The sequence below is a fragment of the Salvelinus fontinalis genome, unplaced genomic scaffold (genome assembly GCF_029448725.1).
Source record: "Salvelinus fontinalis isolate EN_2023a unplaced genomic scaffold, ASM2944872v1 scaffold_0033, whole genome shotgun sequence".
Classification (NCBI taxonomy): domain Eukaryota; kingdom Metazoa; phylum Chordata; class Actinopteri; order Salmoniformes; family Salmonidae; genus Salvelinus; species Salvelinus fontinalis.
Window position 1 is genome coordinate 577,982 of NW_026600242.1, and position 19,704 is coordinate 597,685.

The following is a 19,704-nucleotide window of genomic DNA, read 5'->3' on the forward strand; positions in this document are numbered from 1 at the left end:
ATTGTGTCAGCGTGAACAGAATCCCACCAGTGGCTCCTCCTGAACCATCATTTTAGAAACACTGATAATGTGTATTTGGTTACCTGTCGTACGCTGCCCAGTGTCAGTGCCAGACTTCGTGGCTGCAGGGTGAATCTGGGGTAGACCTGCATATGAAAACAATGTACAGTTAGTTCATCAGGACTGTATACAGACTGTATACTATAGTTTTATGGTGTGTTGTGACAGTACATCAGGACTGTATACAGACTGTATACTATAGTTTTATGGTATGTTGTGACAGTACATCAGGACTGTATACAGACTGTATACTATAGTTTTATGGTATGTTGTGACAGTACATCAGGACTGTATACAGACTGTATACTATAGTTTTATGGTGTGTTGTGACAGTACATCAGGACTGTATACAGACTGTATAATTAAGCAATACGGCCCGAGGGGGTGTGGTATATGGCCAATATACCACGGCTAAGGGCTGTTCTTAGGCACGACGTATCGCGCAGTGCCTGGTCACAGCCCTTAGCCGTGGTATATTGGCCGTGTACCACAAACCCCCAAGGTGCTTTATTGCTATTATAAACTGGTTACCAACGTAATTAGAGCAGTAAAACTACATGTTTTGTCATACATGCGGTATACACAGCTGGCAGCCAATCAGCATTCAGGGCTCCAACCACCCAGTTTCTAATATAGTTTTATGGTGTGTTGTGTGCATTGCTCTGCTGGGGTTATGATTGGTTGTCTACCTGTAGCTGTTTGTGAGAGGAGGTCCGGACACTCCCACTGCTGTCCACTGCAGACAGGTGAAGACTGACCACTCCCACTGTCTGACTTGACACACGGTAACCTACGGAGACGCTGTCCAACGGCCCTGCAGGCCTACTCACACACACGTTTATGTACCAGGTTGTCTAAATTTGTCACACATCTCTATCCAGTGAAATGTTTCTTAGGAATGTGGACATAACAGACAGAAAGTACACACACACACGGGTACTCACTCCACAGTGAGGATGGGTGAGGAGGGGGTCAGTTTGAGGTGCATCAGAGGAAGGTAACGATGTAGGAAGGGTTGTCTGTTAGAGTCTAGAACACGCACACGAACCAGAGCACTGTGGTCCACCTCCACCTGACACACACACACACACACACACACACACACACACACACACACACACACACACACACACACACACACACACACACACACACGCACACGCACACACACACACACCAAATGTGGTGTCCTATAATCCAGCATGGTTGTAAAGAGCAACTCTCCTTCATCCAACAGAATGAGAGGATACGCACAATGTCAACAAAGTCTATCTGGAAGTCAGTGATGTCAGAAACGGAGATGGAGGTCACGGCGGGGTCAGCAGAGGTCAAACACAAGTCATAGGCCAGGATGGAGGAGAGGCCGGGCCGCAGGGGAGACACCTAAGAGACAACACAAGCCTGACTTAGCAGCACTCTGTGGACCGTAGTCAGAACTCCTTGGCTATGGGCAGTGTATGTGTGTTAATGGTGAGTGTGTGTGTTAATGGTGAGTTTGTGTGTGTCACCTGTACAACATTGCTGTTCTCCAGGTAAGTGATGTTGGCCAGCTCTCTGTCCTGAAGACGAACCAAGAAGTGTCCTGAACCCTGAACCAATGTCAGGTTCTCCTAGAGAGAGAGAGAGAGAGATATGAGAGAGAGAAAGAGACAGAGTGAGAGATATAAGAGAGAGAGAGAGATATGAGAGAGAGAGATATATGAGAGAGAGAGAGAGATATGAGAAAGAGAGAGACAGACAGACAGACAGACAGACAGACAGACAGATATAAGAGAGAGATATAGATATGAGAGAGAGATATGAGAAAGGGAGAGACAGACAGACAGAGAGAGCGATATAAGAGAGACAGAGATGAGAGAGACAGACAGAGAGAGATATAAGAGAGAGAGAGTCATGCTCAACATGAGCTCCTGATATATTTGATTTTTTTGGGTTTTTAGAATGAGATAAACACTAATCGAAGAAGAATTCCAGACAAGAAGTGATGAACAACAACTCTATTCATTCAGAATAGAAAAAAAAGTAACTTTGCGCCTCAAGTTAAGAAGTTGTGAGTCTAGTTAGCTAGCTACACAACAAAGACCTAGCCAGCAGAATAACAAGCTAGCCAGAAAGAACGAGCTATAACAAACCTAGCAAGGGCAGTTAATACAACTACATCAAACGACCAAACTGAGTGAGAAACCCAAAAAGCAGCACGGACTAACGGTAAACATATCTTAAGTATTTTGTGTGAGGATTTTTCACTCTTTTTGCTGTTTTTTTCTAAAGTAGCGCGAACAGCAGACGAACAAATCGGTTGCCATGGCAACGGGGCAGCAGAACAGCGCAGAAGCAGCGGGAGTAGCAGAGCGCACAGACACCATGTCCCCACTCCCCCTCAGCGCAGAATCCATTCTCTACCCAAAAAAGGCCAAAAATGACACAATGAGGAAAGCTTTCAAACAGAAACTACTAGAGGAGAGGCCAGAAACTCTTTTTGCAGACCTCTACAAAAACGGTGACGTGAGTAATCTCATCTTCCTCACTGACCAGCCAAATGCATGGCGCTCAGCAGTCTGCTCTCACTACCCATGCATAAAGAAAGAGGGAATCTGTAATGGGTGGAAGCTGAAAATCAAAGAGACAGACGACCCTGACAGCACCATGATAACAATCAACCTCTACAAGACTGGGACTGTCATGGTGCAAGGTAACATCAGGCTGTTTGAAACAGACTTTCACACCATTAAGGAGAGAGCGGAGAGAGAGAAGAACACCACCAGTGACATGCCCTCCCACAAGACAAACTCCACCAGCACCACCCTCACCCCTACCCTCCCCACCCAACAAGGCACATCCAGCACCTCTCTTCCCACCATAATGGAGGACACGCCACAGGAGGAGAGCGACCCCCTCAGTGCAGAGCAGGCTCAGGCCCTCCTCACCACCATGGCTGCCATGAGGGATGAGTTCACCAAACTGGAGGGGGAGGTGGTCCTGCTCAGGGAGAGCGTGAGCAAGCAGCAACCAGACAACCACACCTTAGAGGAGCTCCTAACCAAGGTGAGGACAGAGCAGGACAGCAGCCTTGCAACACAGCTGAAAGAGGTTCAGCAAGAGAGAGACGGACTCAAGAGAGAGCTGGCTGATCTAACACAGGAGGTGAGAGAGCTCCAAAAAGACAGGCAGAGCAGCAATAAGGAGCTGACCACACTAAGAGAGGAGCTGCAGGAGAGAAAGAGAGCAGAGGACAGGCTGCAGGAGCAGATAGATCACCACCCTATGACCTGCCCTCACACAGCAGAGGAGCCCAGCTCAACCAGCCAGACTTCCCCAGCCCTGCCTGCTGCACCCCTCCTCCCCAACCCACAGAACAGCCTCCCACTGACAGTGGCACTGACACAGGCCAGCCACACCCCAGCTCCAACACCCACCAGCCCCCACTCTGCCCCCCCCCAGTCCAGAAGAAACACTGGCTGACATCGTCCTGTTAATGGACTCAAATGGGAAGTATGTCCAGGAGAAGAAACTTTTCCCTAGACACAAAACGAGAAAGGTGTGGTGCCCAACAACGCAAAGTGCCATGGAGCTGCTTGATAAGGCCCATCTCGGGTCGCCAAGCCACATAATTATACATACCGGAAGCAACGACCTGCGTGCTCAGCAGGAGAGGGTGGCGACTTCACTACGGGGAGTGATTGAGAAGGCCTCTGCAATCTTCCCCAACTCAAGAATCATAGTGTCAACCCTTCTACAGAGGAGGGACTTCCACCCTGCCACAATCCAAAGAATAAACACCAGCCTATCCCGGGACTGTGCCCTGCGACCCAATGTACACCTGGCCCACCATCCCACCCTCGATCTGGACTGTCTCTATGACCATGTTCACCTGTACAGGGAGACAGTCCCCATCCTTGCCAAGACTCTCAAGGACGTCGCTTTAAACCGCAGCCCGACCTGTCCACCCAGGAACAGCGGAGCAATTTCCACCCCTCCGAGATCACCGACACATCACCCCGGACCAGCACCCTGGACCCCCCAGCCACGACCACAGCACCACCAACCTCAATGCCCACCACAGCCAGCGCAGCACAGATCACCCCAGCCCAGCTTCAGAGCCACCCAGATGAGGCCTACCACCCCCCTCCTCCCCACCGCAGACCCACACCTGGAGGAGCCACAGCCCAGCAGGCAGAGCTACGCACAGGCTGTGAGAGGAGCAACTGGCCCAGCCCCCACCAACCAAATGAGTGACATTAAACAAATGCTGAGTCTACTATGCTCACATGTGATAGGCCGAGGGTCATGGTAAGATGAGTACAAGAACACCACCATCCTCACACTACATCCACCCAAGTGGCATGACACAAATTCTTGTGTCATCATCTTAAATGATAAACAAATCACATTTGCAAAATAATAGTTTACTTTAATTGAAAAATCCTGTTTTAATGGTTCTTCTTGGATTGTGAATGTTTGTCTCATTTTGAAAGGTAAAGAAAAGAAAGAGAGAAAAAAAAGTTATGAAGTCTTTTTACGTTGCATGTTGGAATTTACAAGGATTGAAGTCCTGTTTCCACTGGCTGTCCACTAGGTTATAGGGAGATAATCATACCATCCACTAAATTAAAAGGAATCAAACAGGGCAGAGACTCAGGGGGAATGTTAATATGGTATAAATCTGAACTAATTAATTCAATCGAATTGATCAAAACAGGAGAATTCTTTATCTGGTTAAAAATCAACAAGGAGGCTATCTTGACAGATAAAAACGTCTTCCTCTGTGCCACATACATTCCCCCCTCAGAGTCACCCTACTTCAATGAAGAGAGCTTCTCTATTCTAGAGGGAGAGATTAGTCACTTTCAGGCCCAAGGCAACGTACTGGTCTGTGGAGACCTGAATGCTAGAACAGCAGAAGAACAAGACACTATTAACAGTCATGGGGATAAACACCTACCAGGAAGCAATAACCTTTCCCTCCCCACATACCCCCACAGAAACAACTATGACAAAGTGAAAAACAAAAACGGAGTACAGCTCCTGAGGCTCTGTCGAACACTGGGTCTGTACATAGTCAATGGCAGGCTGAGAGGAGACTCTTTTGGTAGGTACACCTACAGCTCATCCCTTGGCAGCAGCACTGTAGACTACTTCCTCACCGACCTAAACCCAGAGTCTCTCAGAGCCTTCACAGTCAGCCCACTAACACCTCTCTCAGACCACAGTAAAATCACAGTGTATCTGAGAAGAGCAGAACCCAACCATGAAGCATCACGGCCCAATAAATTACATGGTACTAAACAAGCCTATAGATGGAGTGCAAACAGTACAGACATCTACCAAAAAGCAATTAGTAGCCAAAAAATACAATCTCTCCTGGACAACTTTTTAGCCTTAACATTCTCCTTCAGCAATGAATGTGTAAATTTGGCCGTTAGAAACATAAACTTTATATTTGACAAATTAGCCTCCTTGGCTAATCTAAAGAAGCATAAGAGCAAACCAAAAATAACAGATAATGAAAAATGGTTTGATAATGATTGCAAAAATCAAAGAAAGTCATTGAGAAATATATCTAATCAAAAACACAGAGAACCAGACAACAAAAATATACGCCTTCAATATGGGGAAACACTGAAGCAATACAAACGCACCCTAAGAACAAAAAAGGAACAGCACATTAGAAATCAGCTGGATGGAATTGAGGAATCCATAGAATCAAACCACTTCTGGGAGAATTGGAATAAATTAAACAAACCTCATCATGAGGAATTGCCTATCCAAAATGGGGATATGTGGAGAAATCACTTTGCAAACCTCTACAGCAATATAACAAAGAGCCCAGAACAAAAAGATATACAAGAAAAATTACAAATCCTTGAATTAGCAGTCAAAGACTATCAGAATCCTGTAGATACCCCAATTACAGAAGAAGAATTATTGGAAAAACTATGCAATCTTCAACCCAAAAAGGCCTGTGGTGCTGATGGTATTTTAAATGAAATTATCAAATATACAGACCACAAATTCAAATTGGCTATACTCAAACTCTTCAACATTATCCTCACTGCAGGTATTTTCCCCAATATTTGGAACCAGGGATTGATCACACCAATCTATAAAAATGGAGACAAATTTGACCCAAATAATTACAGAGGAATTTGCGTTAACAGCAACTTGGGGAAAATTCTCTGCAGTATTATAAATAGCAGACTACATAATTTCCTTGACGAACACAACGTCTTGAGCAGAAGCCAGATTGGATTTCAAAAAAATTATCGTACAACAGACCACATTTACACCCTCCACACTCTAATTGATAAACAAGTTAACCAAAACAAAGGCAAAATCTACTCGTGTTTTGTAGATTTCAAGAAAGCATTTGATTCAATTTGGCACAAAGGTCTTTTTTATAAACTAATAGAAAGTGGTATTGGAGGGAAAACATATGATTTTATTAAATCAATGTACACTAAAAACAAATGTGCGGTTAAAATTGGCAACAAGCAAACAGACTTCTTCTCTCAGGGGCGGGGAGTGAAACAGGGCTGCCCAATAAGTCCAACATTATTTAACATCTACATTAATGAATTGGCAAAAACATTAGAAGAATCGGCAGCACCTGGTATCACCCTACACAACACTGAAATCAAGTGTCTGCTGTACGCAGATGACCTGGTGCTGCTGTCTCCCACTAAAGAGGGGTTACAGCAGCACCTAGATCGTCTTCACAGGTTCTGTCAGACCTGGGCTCTGACCGTTAACCTAAAAAAAACAAATATAATGATATTCCAAAAAAGGTCGGGAAATAAGGATGACAAATATAAATTCTATTTGGACACAGTTCTATTAGAACACACCAAAAACTACACATATCTAGGACTAAATATCAGCAACATAGGTAGCTTTCACATGGCTGTGAATGAGCTGAGAGACAAAGCAAGAAGAGCATTCTATGCCATTAAAAGGAATTATCAAAATTGAAATTCCAATTAGAATCTGTCTCAAAATTTTTCAATCAGTTATAGAACCAATTGCTCTATATGGCAGTGAAGTATGGGGTCCACTCTCTAATAATGAATTCACTAAATGGGACAAACATCCAACTGAAATATTGCATGCAGAGTTTTGCAAGACTGTATTGCAAGTACAAAGAAAAACTCCAAATAACGCATGTAGGGCAGAATTGGGCCAATACCCCCTCCTCATTCGAATAGAAAAAAGAGCCATCAAATTTTACAACCATCTAAAAACAAGTGACCCTAAAACATTCCATCACACAGCTCTACAATGTCAAGAGATGAAACCAGAGAAGAGTCCCCTCAGCCAGCTGGTTCTGAGGCTCAGTTCACCAACCCAAACCAACCCCATAGAGCCTCGGGACAGCCCTCAGAAAATCTGGCCCAACCAAATCATCACAAAACAAAAAGAAAAATATATAACCTATTGGAAAGACACCACAAAAAATCAAAGTAAACTTCAATGCTATTTGGCTCTAAACAGACAGTACATGGTGGCAGACTATCTGACCACTGTGACTGATAGAAAACTGAGGAAAACATTGACTAGGTACAGACTCAGTGAGCACCGTCTGGCTATAGAGACCGGTCGTCACAGACAAACCTGGCTGCCCAGAGAGGACAGGCTGTGCTCACTCTGCTCCAGAGGAGAGGTAGAGACAGAGGTGCATTTACTACTACACTGTGACAAATACTCAGACCTAAGAGCATATTTCTTTCCCAAAATTATAACTCAATACAAAGAATTTGAAACTATAAAAGATTAAGAAAAAATCAAATATTTATTGGGTGAAAAGCCAAAATGTGCAGTTTTGACAGCCAAATATGTGTCCTCCTGCCACAACCTGAGGGACAGCCAGTGAAAAATGCAAAGTAATATTGATAATATTTCCCATTTAGCTTAGTTTTGTTTTGTCTTTCATACCAGGTCATATGTCTTCTCAAGTCATATTGACACTGGTCTACTACTGTTGCTTTAATTTATTGTTGTTCTGATTAATATTGTTGTTGTAGTTGTTGTTAATGGTAATCCCATGTCCACTACTACTGTTATTATTGCTGTTGGTCCCACCATTTATTTATATATAAATATATATATATTTTGTATATATATACATATATATTTTATTTTTCGATATGTATACTTTGACAATGTAAGTAATAACGAACCTACCATGTCAATAAAGTCAATTGAATTGAATTGAATTGAGAGAGAGAGATAAGAGAGATATAAGAGAGAGAGAGATATAAGAGAGAGACATATGAGAGAGAGATTTAAGAGAGAGAGATATGAGAGAGAGAGAGAGAGAGACAGAGAGATATAAGAGAGAGAGAGAGAGATATGAGAGAGAGAGATACAGAGAGAGGGAGACAGAGAGATATAAGAGAGAGAGAGAGATATGAGAGAGAGAGAGAGATATGAGAGAGAGAGATATAAGAGAGAGAGATAGATATGAGAGAGAGAAACAGACAGACAGAGAGAGCGATATAAGAGAGACTGAGAGAGAGACAGATATAAGAGAGAGAGAGATATGAGAGAGAGAGATACAGAGAGATATAAGAGAGAGAGAGACAGAGAGATATAAGAGAGAGAGAGAGAGATATGAGAGAGAGAGATATAAGAGAGAGATAGATATGAGAGAGAGAAACAGACAGACAGAGAGAGCGATATAAGAGAGACTGAGAGAGAGACAGAGAGACAGACAGATATAAGAGAGAGAGATATGAGAGAGAGAGACAGAGAGATATAAGAGAGAGAGAGAGATATGAGAGAGAGAGAGAGACAGAGAGATATACGAGAGAGAGAGAGATATGAGAGAGAGAGAGAGATATGAGAGAGAGACAGAGAGAGAGAGAGATAAGAGAGAGACAGAGAGATGAGAGAGAGATAAGAGAGAGAGTAGGCTACCCGTCCTGTTGGGGGAGGACGCAGAGAGCTGTGGGTTGGCAGCGCACTACATTGCTGCCTGCCATAAGTTGAGGGACCGTGTCTGACAAACCAATCAACCTGCCCATGTACTCTACTGTATGCTTATTGTTATTGTTGAATGTATGGTTATTTTGACCCTTGGTTATTGTTGTTACTGTTGTCCCGTTGACAATTTTGATTCTCATTTTTATTTTTTGTAAATATCCAAAATAAGCTTTGGCAGTATGTACAATTGTTACATCATGCCAATAAAGCAAATTGAATTGATATGAGAGAGAGACAGACAGAGAGAGATATAAGAGAGAGCAAGACAGAGAGAGATATAAGAGAGAGAGACAGAGACAGAGAGAGAGATATAACAGAGAGAGACAGAGACAGAGAGACAGAGAGAGAGAGAGAGACAGAGAGAGAGAGAGAGAGAGAGAGGGGAAAGTCATGCATTAAATCTGCTAGGAGGTTATTCACAGTGGCATTGGCAATGTGTCAGAGTAGTTATAAAGGCTTTATAACACTCACAGTGATGTCAGGGTGGTTATAGAGGGTTATAGCACGTTTGTCCCACAGCATGTCCTCCACCAGTCTCAGATGCACAGACGCAGTCAGCGGTGTGGCCCATGAGTCCTACAATACAACACACAGTTATAATACATACACACAAACAAACACAAACACACACACAGTTTTAATACACACACTATTACCTGTGCAGGTGTGAGGGCCACAGTGATGGTGACTGTCCCTGTTAGATCGTGGGCGCGGAGCACCTGACGACCTGCTACACAGAGACAACCAATCAGAACTCTGCATGTACACACACCGCCTATCAGCATCCACTTCTGAAAATGTTAGAGGCCTGACAACACAGCCTCTGATTCTATTGAAATCCCCTCAACACAATCCCTGATAACTGCTACTTGTGTGGTAATGAGCATCCCTTTAACAAACCATTTAATCAACAACCATAACACATACTAAACACCACACACACAATCTCTATTGTGCCTGGGTCTCCACTAGGCTGAACGATTAATGAAAACCCTGACCGTGCAGTTTGCTGTGGCCGCTGGGTGTGTGTGTGTCTGCCAGGCCCATGTGGGTGTGTGAGGGCAGGGACAGCAGGGAGTAGTTAGAGGTCAGCCAGTTCACTGAGCACGAGCTGAAGTTGTCAAACTGCACCCCCCGGTGGTCAAACACTGCTAACTGCAGCACAGCATCCCTGCTACTGGACACAGACAACTGAAGAGAGGGAGGGAGGATGGGAGAAAGGGAGGCAGGAAGGTGGGGATAAGAGGAGACACAGGATGACGTTACGGTGACGAGGTTTCCTATAATATAACTGGCCCAAACAAATTCCATTTACGTTCTAAAAGTAAACATAGACACAATGCAAACATGAACAGAGTGATGGGTAAAGTGTTGTCAGATAAGGAGAAAGGCAGACGGAGAGTGGGAGGGAGGCAGATGGAGCGTGGGAGAGAGGCAGACGGAGAGTGGGAGGGAGGCAGACGGAGAGTGGGAGGGAGGCAGACGGAGAGTGGGAGGGAGGCAGACGGAGCGTGGGAGGGAGGCAGACGGAGAGTGGGAGGGAGGCAGACGGAGCGTGGGAGGGAGGCAGACGGAGAGTGGGAGGGAGGCAGACAGAGCGTGGGAGAGAGGCAGACGAAGGGTGGTAGAGGGAGACACACCATATGCTAGAAGAGTGTTTTGGTCTGAACTACTTGGTGAAACATCGGTTTGGGTCATTAAGATAAGCAAAGAGAGGACTGAGTGCTGTGTGCATGTGTGTGTGTGTTAGAGGTCGACCGATTAATCGAAATGGCCGATTAATTAGGGCCGATTTCAAGTTTTCATAACAATCGGAAATCTGTATTTTTGGACACCGATTATTTTTTTTTTTACACCTTTATTTAATCTTTATTTAACTAGGCAAGTCAGTTAAGAACACATTTTATTTTCAATGACTGCCTAGGAACGGTGGGTTAACTGCCTCGTTCAGGAGCAGAACGACAGATTTTTACCTTGTCAGCTCTGGGATTCAATCTTGCAACCTTACATTTAACTAGTCCAACGCAACCACCTGAGTACATTGCACTCCACGAGGAGCCCGCCTGTTACGCGAATGCAGTAGAAGCCAAGGTAAGTTGCTAGCTAGCATTAAACTTATCTTATAAAAAACAATCAATCAATCAATCATAATCATTAGTTAACTACACATGGTTGATGATGTTACTAGTTTATCTAGCGTGTCCTGCGTTGCATATAATCGATGCGGTGCGTATCGTTGCTCCAATGTGTACCTAACCATAAACATCAATGCCTTTCTTAAAATCAATACACAGAAGTATATATTTTTAAACCTGCATATTTAGCTAAAAGAAAGGTAGGAGCGAGGAGAGGGATGGAAGCTATACTGTTACACTGGCAATACTAAAGTGCCTATAAGAACATCCAATAGTCAAAGGTTAATAAAATACAAATGGTATAGAGAAATAGTCCTATAATTCCTATAATAACTACAACCTAAAACTTCTTACCTGGGAATATTGAAGACTCATGTTAAAAGGAACCACCAGCTTTCATATGTTCTCATGTTCGAGCAAGGAACTTAAACGTTTGCTTTCTTACATGGCACATATTGCACTTTTACTTTCTTCTCCAACACTTTGTTTTTGCAATATTTAAATAATTAATCGACATCGGCTTTTTTTGGTCCTCCAATAATCGGTATCGGTGTTGAAAAATCATAATTGGTCGACCTCTAGCATGTGTGCTGGCTGACTGGTCGTTCCCATCCCAACAGGAAGTAGAGACATTGCAGTAGAAGTGTGTTTATTAGTTTGCTCAGTGGAGAGAGGGCACTGTACACTGAGAACACTACCGCAATATGGCTACTAGCCTGAGTGGCTGCCAGTCTCTTTTAGGTTTCAACAAAAAGGAGCTTTGCCTCTACAAGCAGCATCTTAAACCACAAGGATAAACAGAAAGGATATCGTACTCTAGTTCTATTTCAATCAGAATCAGTCACACATTCTCATCTACAATTTTCACATGCAATTTGTGTGAGAGGCCCTGATTGCAGTCAACAGGTTTTCTCTCTGTGTGTGTGTGTGTGTGTGTGTGTGTGTGTGTGTGTGTGTGTGTGTGTGTGTGTGTGTGTGTGTGTGTGTGTGTGTGTGTGTGTGTGTGTGTGTGTGTGTGTGTGTGTGTGTGTGTGTGTGTGTGAGTGTGTGTGTGTGTGTGTGTGTGTGTGTGTGTGTGTATGTGCATATGCTCCTCTGTCCTTTTCCTTGGTGAAAAATCCCCCTTTAACACAAACGTTGTTGTGAAGACAGATATAGGAGTTGCTATGGAGACCACCATCACTTTTCTCAGGCACATTGCAAGTAATTGGAGTGAGAAGGAGGGAGGAGGGAAGAAGGGAGAGAGGGAGCGATGCATGTGTCTGTGTGTGATAGAGGGAAACAGAGATAAACAGGAGAGGTTGAGGGCAGAGAAAGTAAAAAAACAAAAGGAAATATGAAAAAGTGAGAGTGAGAGAGAGAGAGACAGAGAGAGAGAGAGAGAGGTGGGGAAAAGGGGAGATAGAGAGAAAATGAGCGATAGAGAAACACTCACCAGGCTGGCAGGATAGTGGGGCTCAGGGCATGGGTGGGACAGGGAGGATGGAGGGATGGAGGGAGGAGAGGAGGAGTAGGAGGGGAGGAGGGAGAGAGAGAGAGAACGCGGGGTGCTGCAGTCTACTCTCACTCTGCTCCGCTCTACTGAGGGATCCTGGTTCAGAGGACCTGGGGAGTTCCCACAGCTGAACACCAGCCACTACACACACACACAAAGACACACACAGTCGATTCAGAGAGGCAAATACTTCATAAGAGTATAAATTTAAATGGAATATTGTCTTGTATTTTTATCTGAGAAATTGGTGTCAGCTTCAATAAGACTGTTTTACTGTCAGTCAATAAACTCTATAAAATCCATGTATTGTCAATTAGCTAAAGGCATCATACTAAAACACACAACTGTCCCTCCCTCCCTCCCTCCATCTGAAAACACACACACCTGTCCCTCCCTTCCTCCCTCCCTCCATCTGAAAACACACACACCTGTCCCATCCTCCCTTCATCTGAAAACACACACACCTGTCCCTCACTACATCTGAAAACACACACACCTGTCCCTCCCTTCATCTGAACACACACAACTGTCCCTTCCTCCCTCCATCTGAAAACACACACACCTGTCCCTTCCTCCCTCCATCTGAAACACACACCTGTCCCTTCCTCCCTCCATCTGAAAACACACACACCTGTCCCTTCCTCCCTCCATCTGAAACACACACCTGTCCCTTCCTCCCTCCATCTGAAACACACACCTGTCCCTTCCTCCCTCCATCTGAAAACACACACACCTGTCCCTTCCTCCCTCCATCTGAAAACACACACACCTGTCCCTCACTCCATCTGAAAACACACACACCTGTCCCTTCCTCCCTCCATCTGAAAACACACACACCTGTCCCTTCCTCCCTCCATCTGAAGACACACACACCTGTCCCTTCCTCCCTCCATCTGAAAACACACACACCTGTCCCTTCCTCCCTCCATCTGAAAACACACACACCTGTCCCTTCCTCCCTCCATCTGAAAACACACACACCTGTCCCTTCCTCCCTCCATCTGAAACACACACCTGTCCCTTCCTCCCTCCATCTGAAACACACACCTGTCCCTTCCTCCCTCCATCTGAAAACACACACACCTGTCCCTTCCTCCCTCCATCTGAAAACACACACACCTGTCCCTCACTCCATCTGAAAACACACACACCTGTCCCTTCCTCCCTCCATCTGAAAACACACACACCTGTCCCTTCCTCCCTCCATCTGAAAACACACACACCTGTCCCTCACTCCATCTGAAAACACACACACCTGTCCCTTCCTCCCTCCATCTGAAAACACACACACCTGTCCCTTCCTCCATCTGAAAACACACACCCCTGTCCCTTCCTCCATCTGAAAACACACACACCTGTCCCTTCCTCCCTCCATCTGAAGACATACACACCTGTCCCTCCCTTCCTCCATCTGAAAACACACACACCTGTCCCTTCCTCCCTCCATCTGAAAACACACACACCTGTCCCTTCCTCCCTTCATCTGAAAACACACACACCTGTCCCTTCCTCTCTCCATCTGAAAACACACACACCTGTCCCTTCCTCCCTCCATCTGAAAACACACACACCTGTCCCTTCCTCTCTCCATCTGAAAAAACACACACCTGTCCCTTCCTCCCTCCATCTGAAAACACACACCTGTCCCTTCCTCCCTCCATCTGAAAACACACACCTGTCCCTTCCTCCCTCCATCTGAAAACACACACACCTGTTCCTTCCTCCATCTGAAAACACACAAACCTGTCCCTTCCTCCCTCCATCTGCAAACACACACACCTGTCCCTTCCTCCCTCCATCTGAAAACACACACACCTGTCCCTTCCTCCCTCCATCTGAAAACACACACACCTGTCCCTTCCTCCCTCCATCTGAAAACACACACACCTGTCCCTTCCTCCCTCCATATGAAAACACACACACCTGTCCCTTCCTCCCTCCATCTGAAAACACACACACCTGTCCCTTCCTCCCTCCATCTGAAAACACACACACCTGTCCCTTCCTCTCACCATTAGAAAAAACACACACCTGTCCCTTCCTCCCTCCATCTGAAAACACACACACCTGTCCCTTCCTCCCTCCATCTGAAAACACACACCTGTCCCTTCCTCCCTCCATCTGAAAACACACACACCTGTCCCTTCCTCCCTCCATCTGAAACACACACCTGTCCCTTCCTCCCTCCATCTGAAAACACACACACCTGTCCCTTCCTCCCTCCATCTGAAACACACACCTGTCCCTTCCTCCCTCCATCTGAAACACACACCTGTCCCTTCCTCCCTCCATCTGAAAACACACACACCTGTCCCTTCCTCCCTCCATCTGAAAACACACACACCTGTCCCTCACTCCATCTGAAAACACACACACCTGTCCCTTCCTCCCTCCATCTGAAAACACACACACCTGTCCCTTCCTCCCTCCATCTGAAGACACACACACCTGTCCCTTCCTCCCTCCATCTGAAAACACACACACCTGTCCCTTCCTCCCTCCATCTGAAAACACACACACCTGTTCCTTCCTCCATCTGCAAACACACACACCTGTCCCTTCCTCCCTCCATCTGAAAACACACACACCTGTCCCTTCCTCCCTCCATCTGAAAACACACACACCTGTCCCTTCCTCCCTCCATCTGAAAACACACACACCTGTCCCTTCCTCCCTCCATATGAAAACACACACACCTGTCCCTTCCTCCCTCCATCTGAAAACACACACACCTGTCCCTTCCTCCCTCCATCTGAAAACACACACACCTGTCCCTTCCTCTCACCATTAGAAAAAACACACACCTGTCCCTTCCTCCCTCCATCTGAAAACACACACACCTGTCCCTTCCTCCCTCCATCTGAAAACACACACCTGTCCCTTCCTCCCTCCATCTGAAAACACACACACCTGTCCCTTCCTCCCTCCATCTGAAACACACACCTGTCCCTTCCTCCCTCCATCTGAAAACACACACACCTGTCCCTTCCTCCCTCCATCTGAAACACACACCTGTCCCTTCCTCCCTCCATCTGAAACACACACCTGTCCCTTCCTCCCTCCATCTGAAAACACACACACCTGTCCCTTCCTCCCTCCATCTGAAAACACACACACCTGTCCCTCACTCCATCTGAAAACACACACACCTGTCCCTTCCTCCCTCCATCTGAAAACACACACACCTGTCCCTTCCTCCCTCCATCTGAAGACACACACACCTGTCCCTTCCTCCCTCCATCTGAAAACACACACACCTGTCCCTTCCTCCCTCCATCTGAAAACACACACACCTGTCCCTTCCTCCCTCCATCTGAAAACACACACACCTGTCCCTTCCTCCATCTGAAACACACACCTGTCCCTTCCTCCCTCCATCTGAAACACACACCTGTCCCTTCCTCCCTCCATCTGAAAACACACACACCTGTCCCTTCCTCCCTCCATCTGAAAACACACACACCTGTCCCTCACTCCATCTGAAAACACACACACCTGTCCCTTCCTCCCTCCATCTGAAAACACACACACCTGTCCCTTCCTCCCTCCATCTGAAAACACACAATCCTGTCCCTTCCTCCCTCCATCTGAAAACACACACACCTGTCCCTCACTCCATCTGAAAACACACACACCTGTCCCTTCCTCCCTCCATCTGAAAACACACACACCTGTCCCTTCCTCCATCTGAAAACACACACCCATGTCCCTTCCTCCATCTGAAAACACACACACCTGTCCCTTCCTCCCTCCATCTGAAGACATACACACCTGTCCCTCCCTTCCTCCATCTGAAAACACACACACCTGTCCCTTCCTCCCTCCATCTGAAAACACACACACCTGTCCCTTCCTCCCTTCATCTGAAAACACACACACCTGTCCCTTCCTCTCTCCATCTGAAAACACACACACCTGTCCCTTCCTCCCTCCATCTGAAAACACACACACCTGTCCCTTCCTCTCTCCATCTGAAAAAACACACACCTGTCCCTTCCTCCCTCCATCTGAAAACACACACCTGTCCCTTCCTCCCTCCATCTGAAAACACACACCTGTCCCTTCCTCCCTCCATCTGAAAACACACACACCTGTTCCTTCCTCCATCTGAAAACACACAAACCTGTCCCTTCCTCCCTCCATCTGCAAACACACACACCTGTCCCTTCCTCCCTCCATCTGAAAACACACACACCTGTCCCTTCCTCCCTCCATCTGAAAACACACACACCTGTCCCTTCCTCCCTCCATCTGAAAACACACACACCTGTCCCTTCCTCCCTCCATATGAAAACACACACACCTGTCCCTTCCTCCCTCCATCTGAAAACACACACACCTGTCCCTTCCTCCCTCCATCTGAAAACACACACACCTGTCCCTTCCTCTCACCATTAGAAAAAACACACACCTGTCCCTTCCTCCCTCCATCTGAAAACACACACACCTGTCCCTTCCTCCCTCCATCTGAAAACACACACCTGTCCCTTCCTCCCTCCATCTGAAAACACACACACCTGTCCCTTCCTCTCTCCATTAGAAAAAAAACACCTGTCCCTTCCTCCCTCCATCTGAAAACACACACACCTGTCCCTTCCTCCCTCCATCTGAAAACACACACACCTGTCCCTTCCTCCCTCCATCTGAAAACACACACACCTGTCCCTTCCTCCCTCCATCTGAAAACACACACACCTGTCCCTTCCTCCCTCCATCTGAAAACACACACACCTGTCCCTTCCTCCCTCCATCTGAAAACAAACACACCTGTCCCTTCCTCCCTCCATCTGAAAACACACACACCTGTTCCTTCCTCCCTTCATCTGAAAACACACACACCTGTTCCTTCCTCCCTTCATCTGAAAACACACACACCTGTCCCTCCCTCCATCTGAAAACACACACAACAGTCCCTCCCTCCATCTGAAAACACACACACCTGTCCCTTCCTCCCTTCATCTGAAAACACACACACCTGTCCCTCCCTCCATCTGAAAACACACACACCTGTCCCTTCTTCCCTCCATCTGAAGACACACACACCTGTCCCTTCCTCCCTTCATCTGAAAACACACACCTGTCCCTCCCTCCATCTGAAAACACACACACACCTGTCCCTCCCTCCCTTCCTCCCTCCATCTGAAAACACACACACCTGTCCCTTCCTCCCTCCATCTGAAAACACACACCTGTCCCTTCCTCCCTCCATCTGAAAACACACACCTGTCCCTTCCTCCCTCCATCTGAAAACACACACACCTGTTCCTTCCTCCATCTGAAAACACACACACCTGTCCCTTCCTCCCTCCATCTGCAAACACACACACCTGTCCCTTCCTCCCTCCATCTGAAAACACACACACCTGTCCCTTCCTCCCTCCATCTGAAAACACACACACCTGTCCCTTCCTCCCTTCATCTGAAAACACACACACCTGTCCCTTCCTCCCTCCATCTGAAAACAAACATACCTGTCCATTCCTCCCTCCATCTGAAAACACACACACCTGTTCCTTCCTCCCTTCAACTGAAAACACACACACACCTGTCCCTTCCTCCCTCCATCTGAAAACACACACACCTGTCCCTTCCTCCCTCCATCTGAAAACACACACACCTGTCCCTTCCGCTCTCCATTAGAAAAAACACACACCTGTCCCTTCCTCCCTCCATCTGAAAACACACACATGTCCCTTCCTCCCTCCATCTGAAAACACACACACCTGTCCCTTCCTCTCTCCATTAGAAAAAACACACACCTGTCCCTTCCTCCCTCCATCTGAAAAAACACACACCTGTCCCTTCCTCCCTCCATCTGAAAACACACACACCTGTCCCTTCCTCCCTCCATCTGAAAACACACACACCTGTCCCTTCCTCCCTCCATCTGAAAACACACACCTGTTCCTTCCACTCTCCATCTGAAAACACACACCTGTCCCTTCCTCCCTCCATCTGAAAACACACACACCTGTCCCTTCCTCCCTCCATCTGAAAACACACACACATGTCCCTTCCTCCCTTCCTCCCTCCATCTGAAAACACACACCTGTCCCTTCCTCCCTCCATCTGAAAACACACACACCTGTCCCTTCATCTGAAAACACACACACCTGTCCCTTCATCTGAAAACACACACACCTGTCCCTTCCTCCCTCCATCTGAAAACACACACTCCTGTCCCTTCCTCTCTCCATCTGAAAACACACACCTGTCCCTTCCTCCATCCATCTGAAAACACACACATCTGTCCCTTCATCTGAAAACACACACACCTGTCCCTTCCTCCCTCCATCTGAAAACACACACACCTGTCCCTTCCTCCCTTCATCTGAAAACACACACGCCTGTCCCTCCCTCCCTCCATCTGCAAACACACTCACCTGTCCCTTCCTCCCTTCATCTGAAAACACACACACCTGTCCCTTCATCTGAAAACACACACACCTGTCCCTTCCTCTCTCCATTAGAAAAAACACACACCTGTCCCTTCCTCCCTCCATCTGAAAACACACACACCTGTCCCTTCCTCCCTCCATCTGAAAACACACACACCTGTCCCTTCCTCTCTCCATCTGAAAAAACACACACCTGTCCCTTCCTCCCGTCATCTGAAAAAACACACACCTGTCCCTTCCTCCCTCCATCTGAAAACACACACACCTGTCCCTTCCTCCCTCCATCTGAAAACACACACCTGTCCCTTCCTCCCTCCATCTGAAAACACACACACCTGTCCCTTCCTCCCTCCATCTGAAAACACACACACCTGTTCCTTCCTCCCTCCATCTGAAAACACACACCTGTCCCTTCCTCCCTCCATCTGAAAACACACACACCTGTCCCTTCCTCCCTCCATCTGAAAACACACACACCTGTCCCTTCCTCCCTCCATCTGAAAACACACACCTGTCCCTTCCTCCCTCCATCTGAAAACACACACACCTGTCCCTTCCTCCCTCCATCTGAAAACACACACACCTGTCCCTTCCTCCCTCCATCTGAAAACACATACACCTGTCCCTTCCTCCCTCC

General features: G+C 46.7%; 1 protein-coding gene across 1 annotated transcript in view; it reads right to left on the reverse strand.

Moving 5' to 3' along the window:
- The window catches only part of LOC129842329 (nuclear pore membrane glycoprotein 210-like), a 148,949-nt gene that overhangs the window by 81,795 nt on the left and 47,450 nt on the right, over positions 1–19,704 (reverse strand). Inside the window, exons 16-24 of the mRNA XM_055910832.1 lie at positions 12,610–12,810; positions 10,038–10,230; positions 9,696–9,766; positions 9,511–9,615; positions 1,569–1,670; positions 1,315–1,443; positions 1,005–1,132; positions 750–882; positions 84–146 (exon numbers count right to left, since the gene is read on the reverse strand). Coding sequence (XP_055766807.1) covers positions 84–146; positions 750–882; positions 1,005–1,132; positions 1,315–1,443; positions 1,569–1,670; positions 9,511–9,615; positions 9,696–9,766; positions 10,038–10,230; positions 12,610–12,810 — 1,125 coding nt within the window. The remainder of the gene's footprint in view (positions 1–83; positions 147–749; positions 883–1,004; positions 1,133–1,314; positions 1,444–1,568; positions 1,671–9,510; positions 9,616–9,695; positions 9,767–10,037; positions 10,231–12,609; positions 12,811–19,704) is intronic.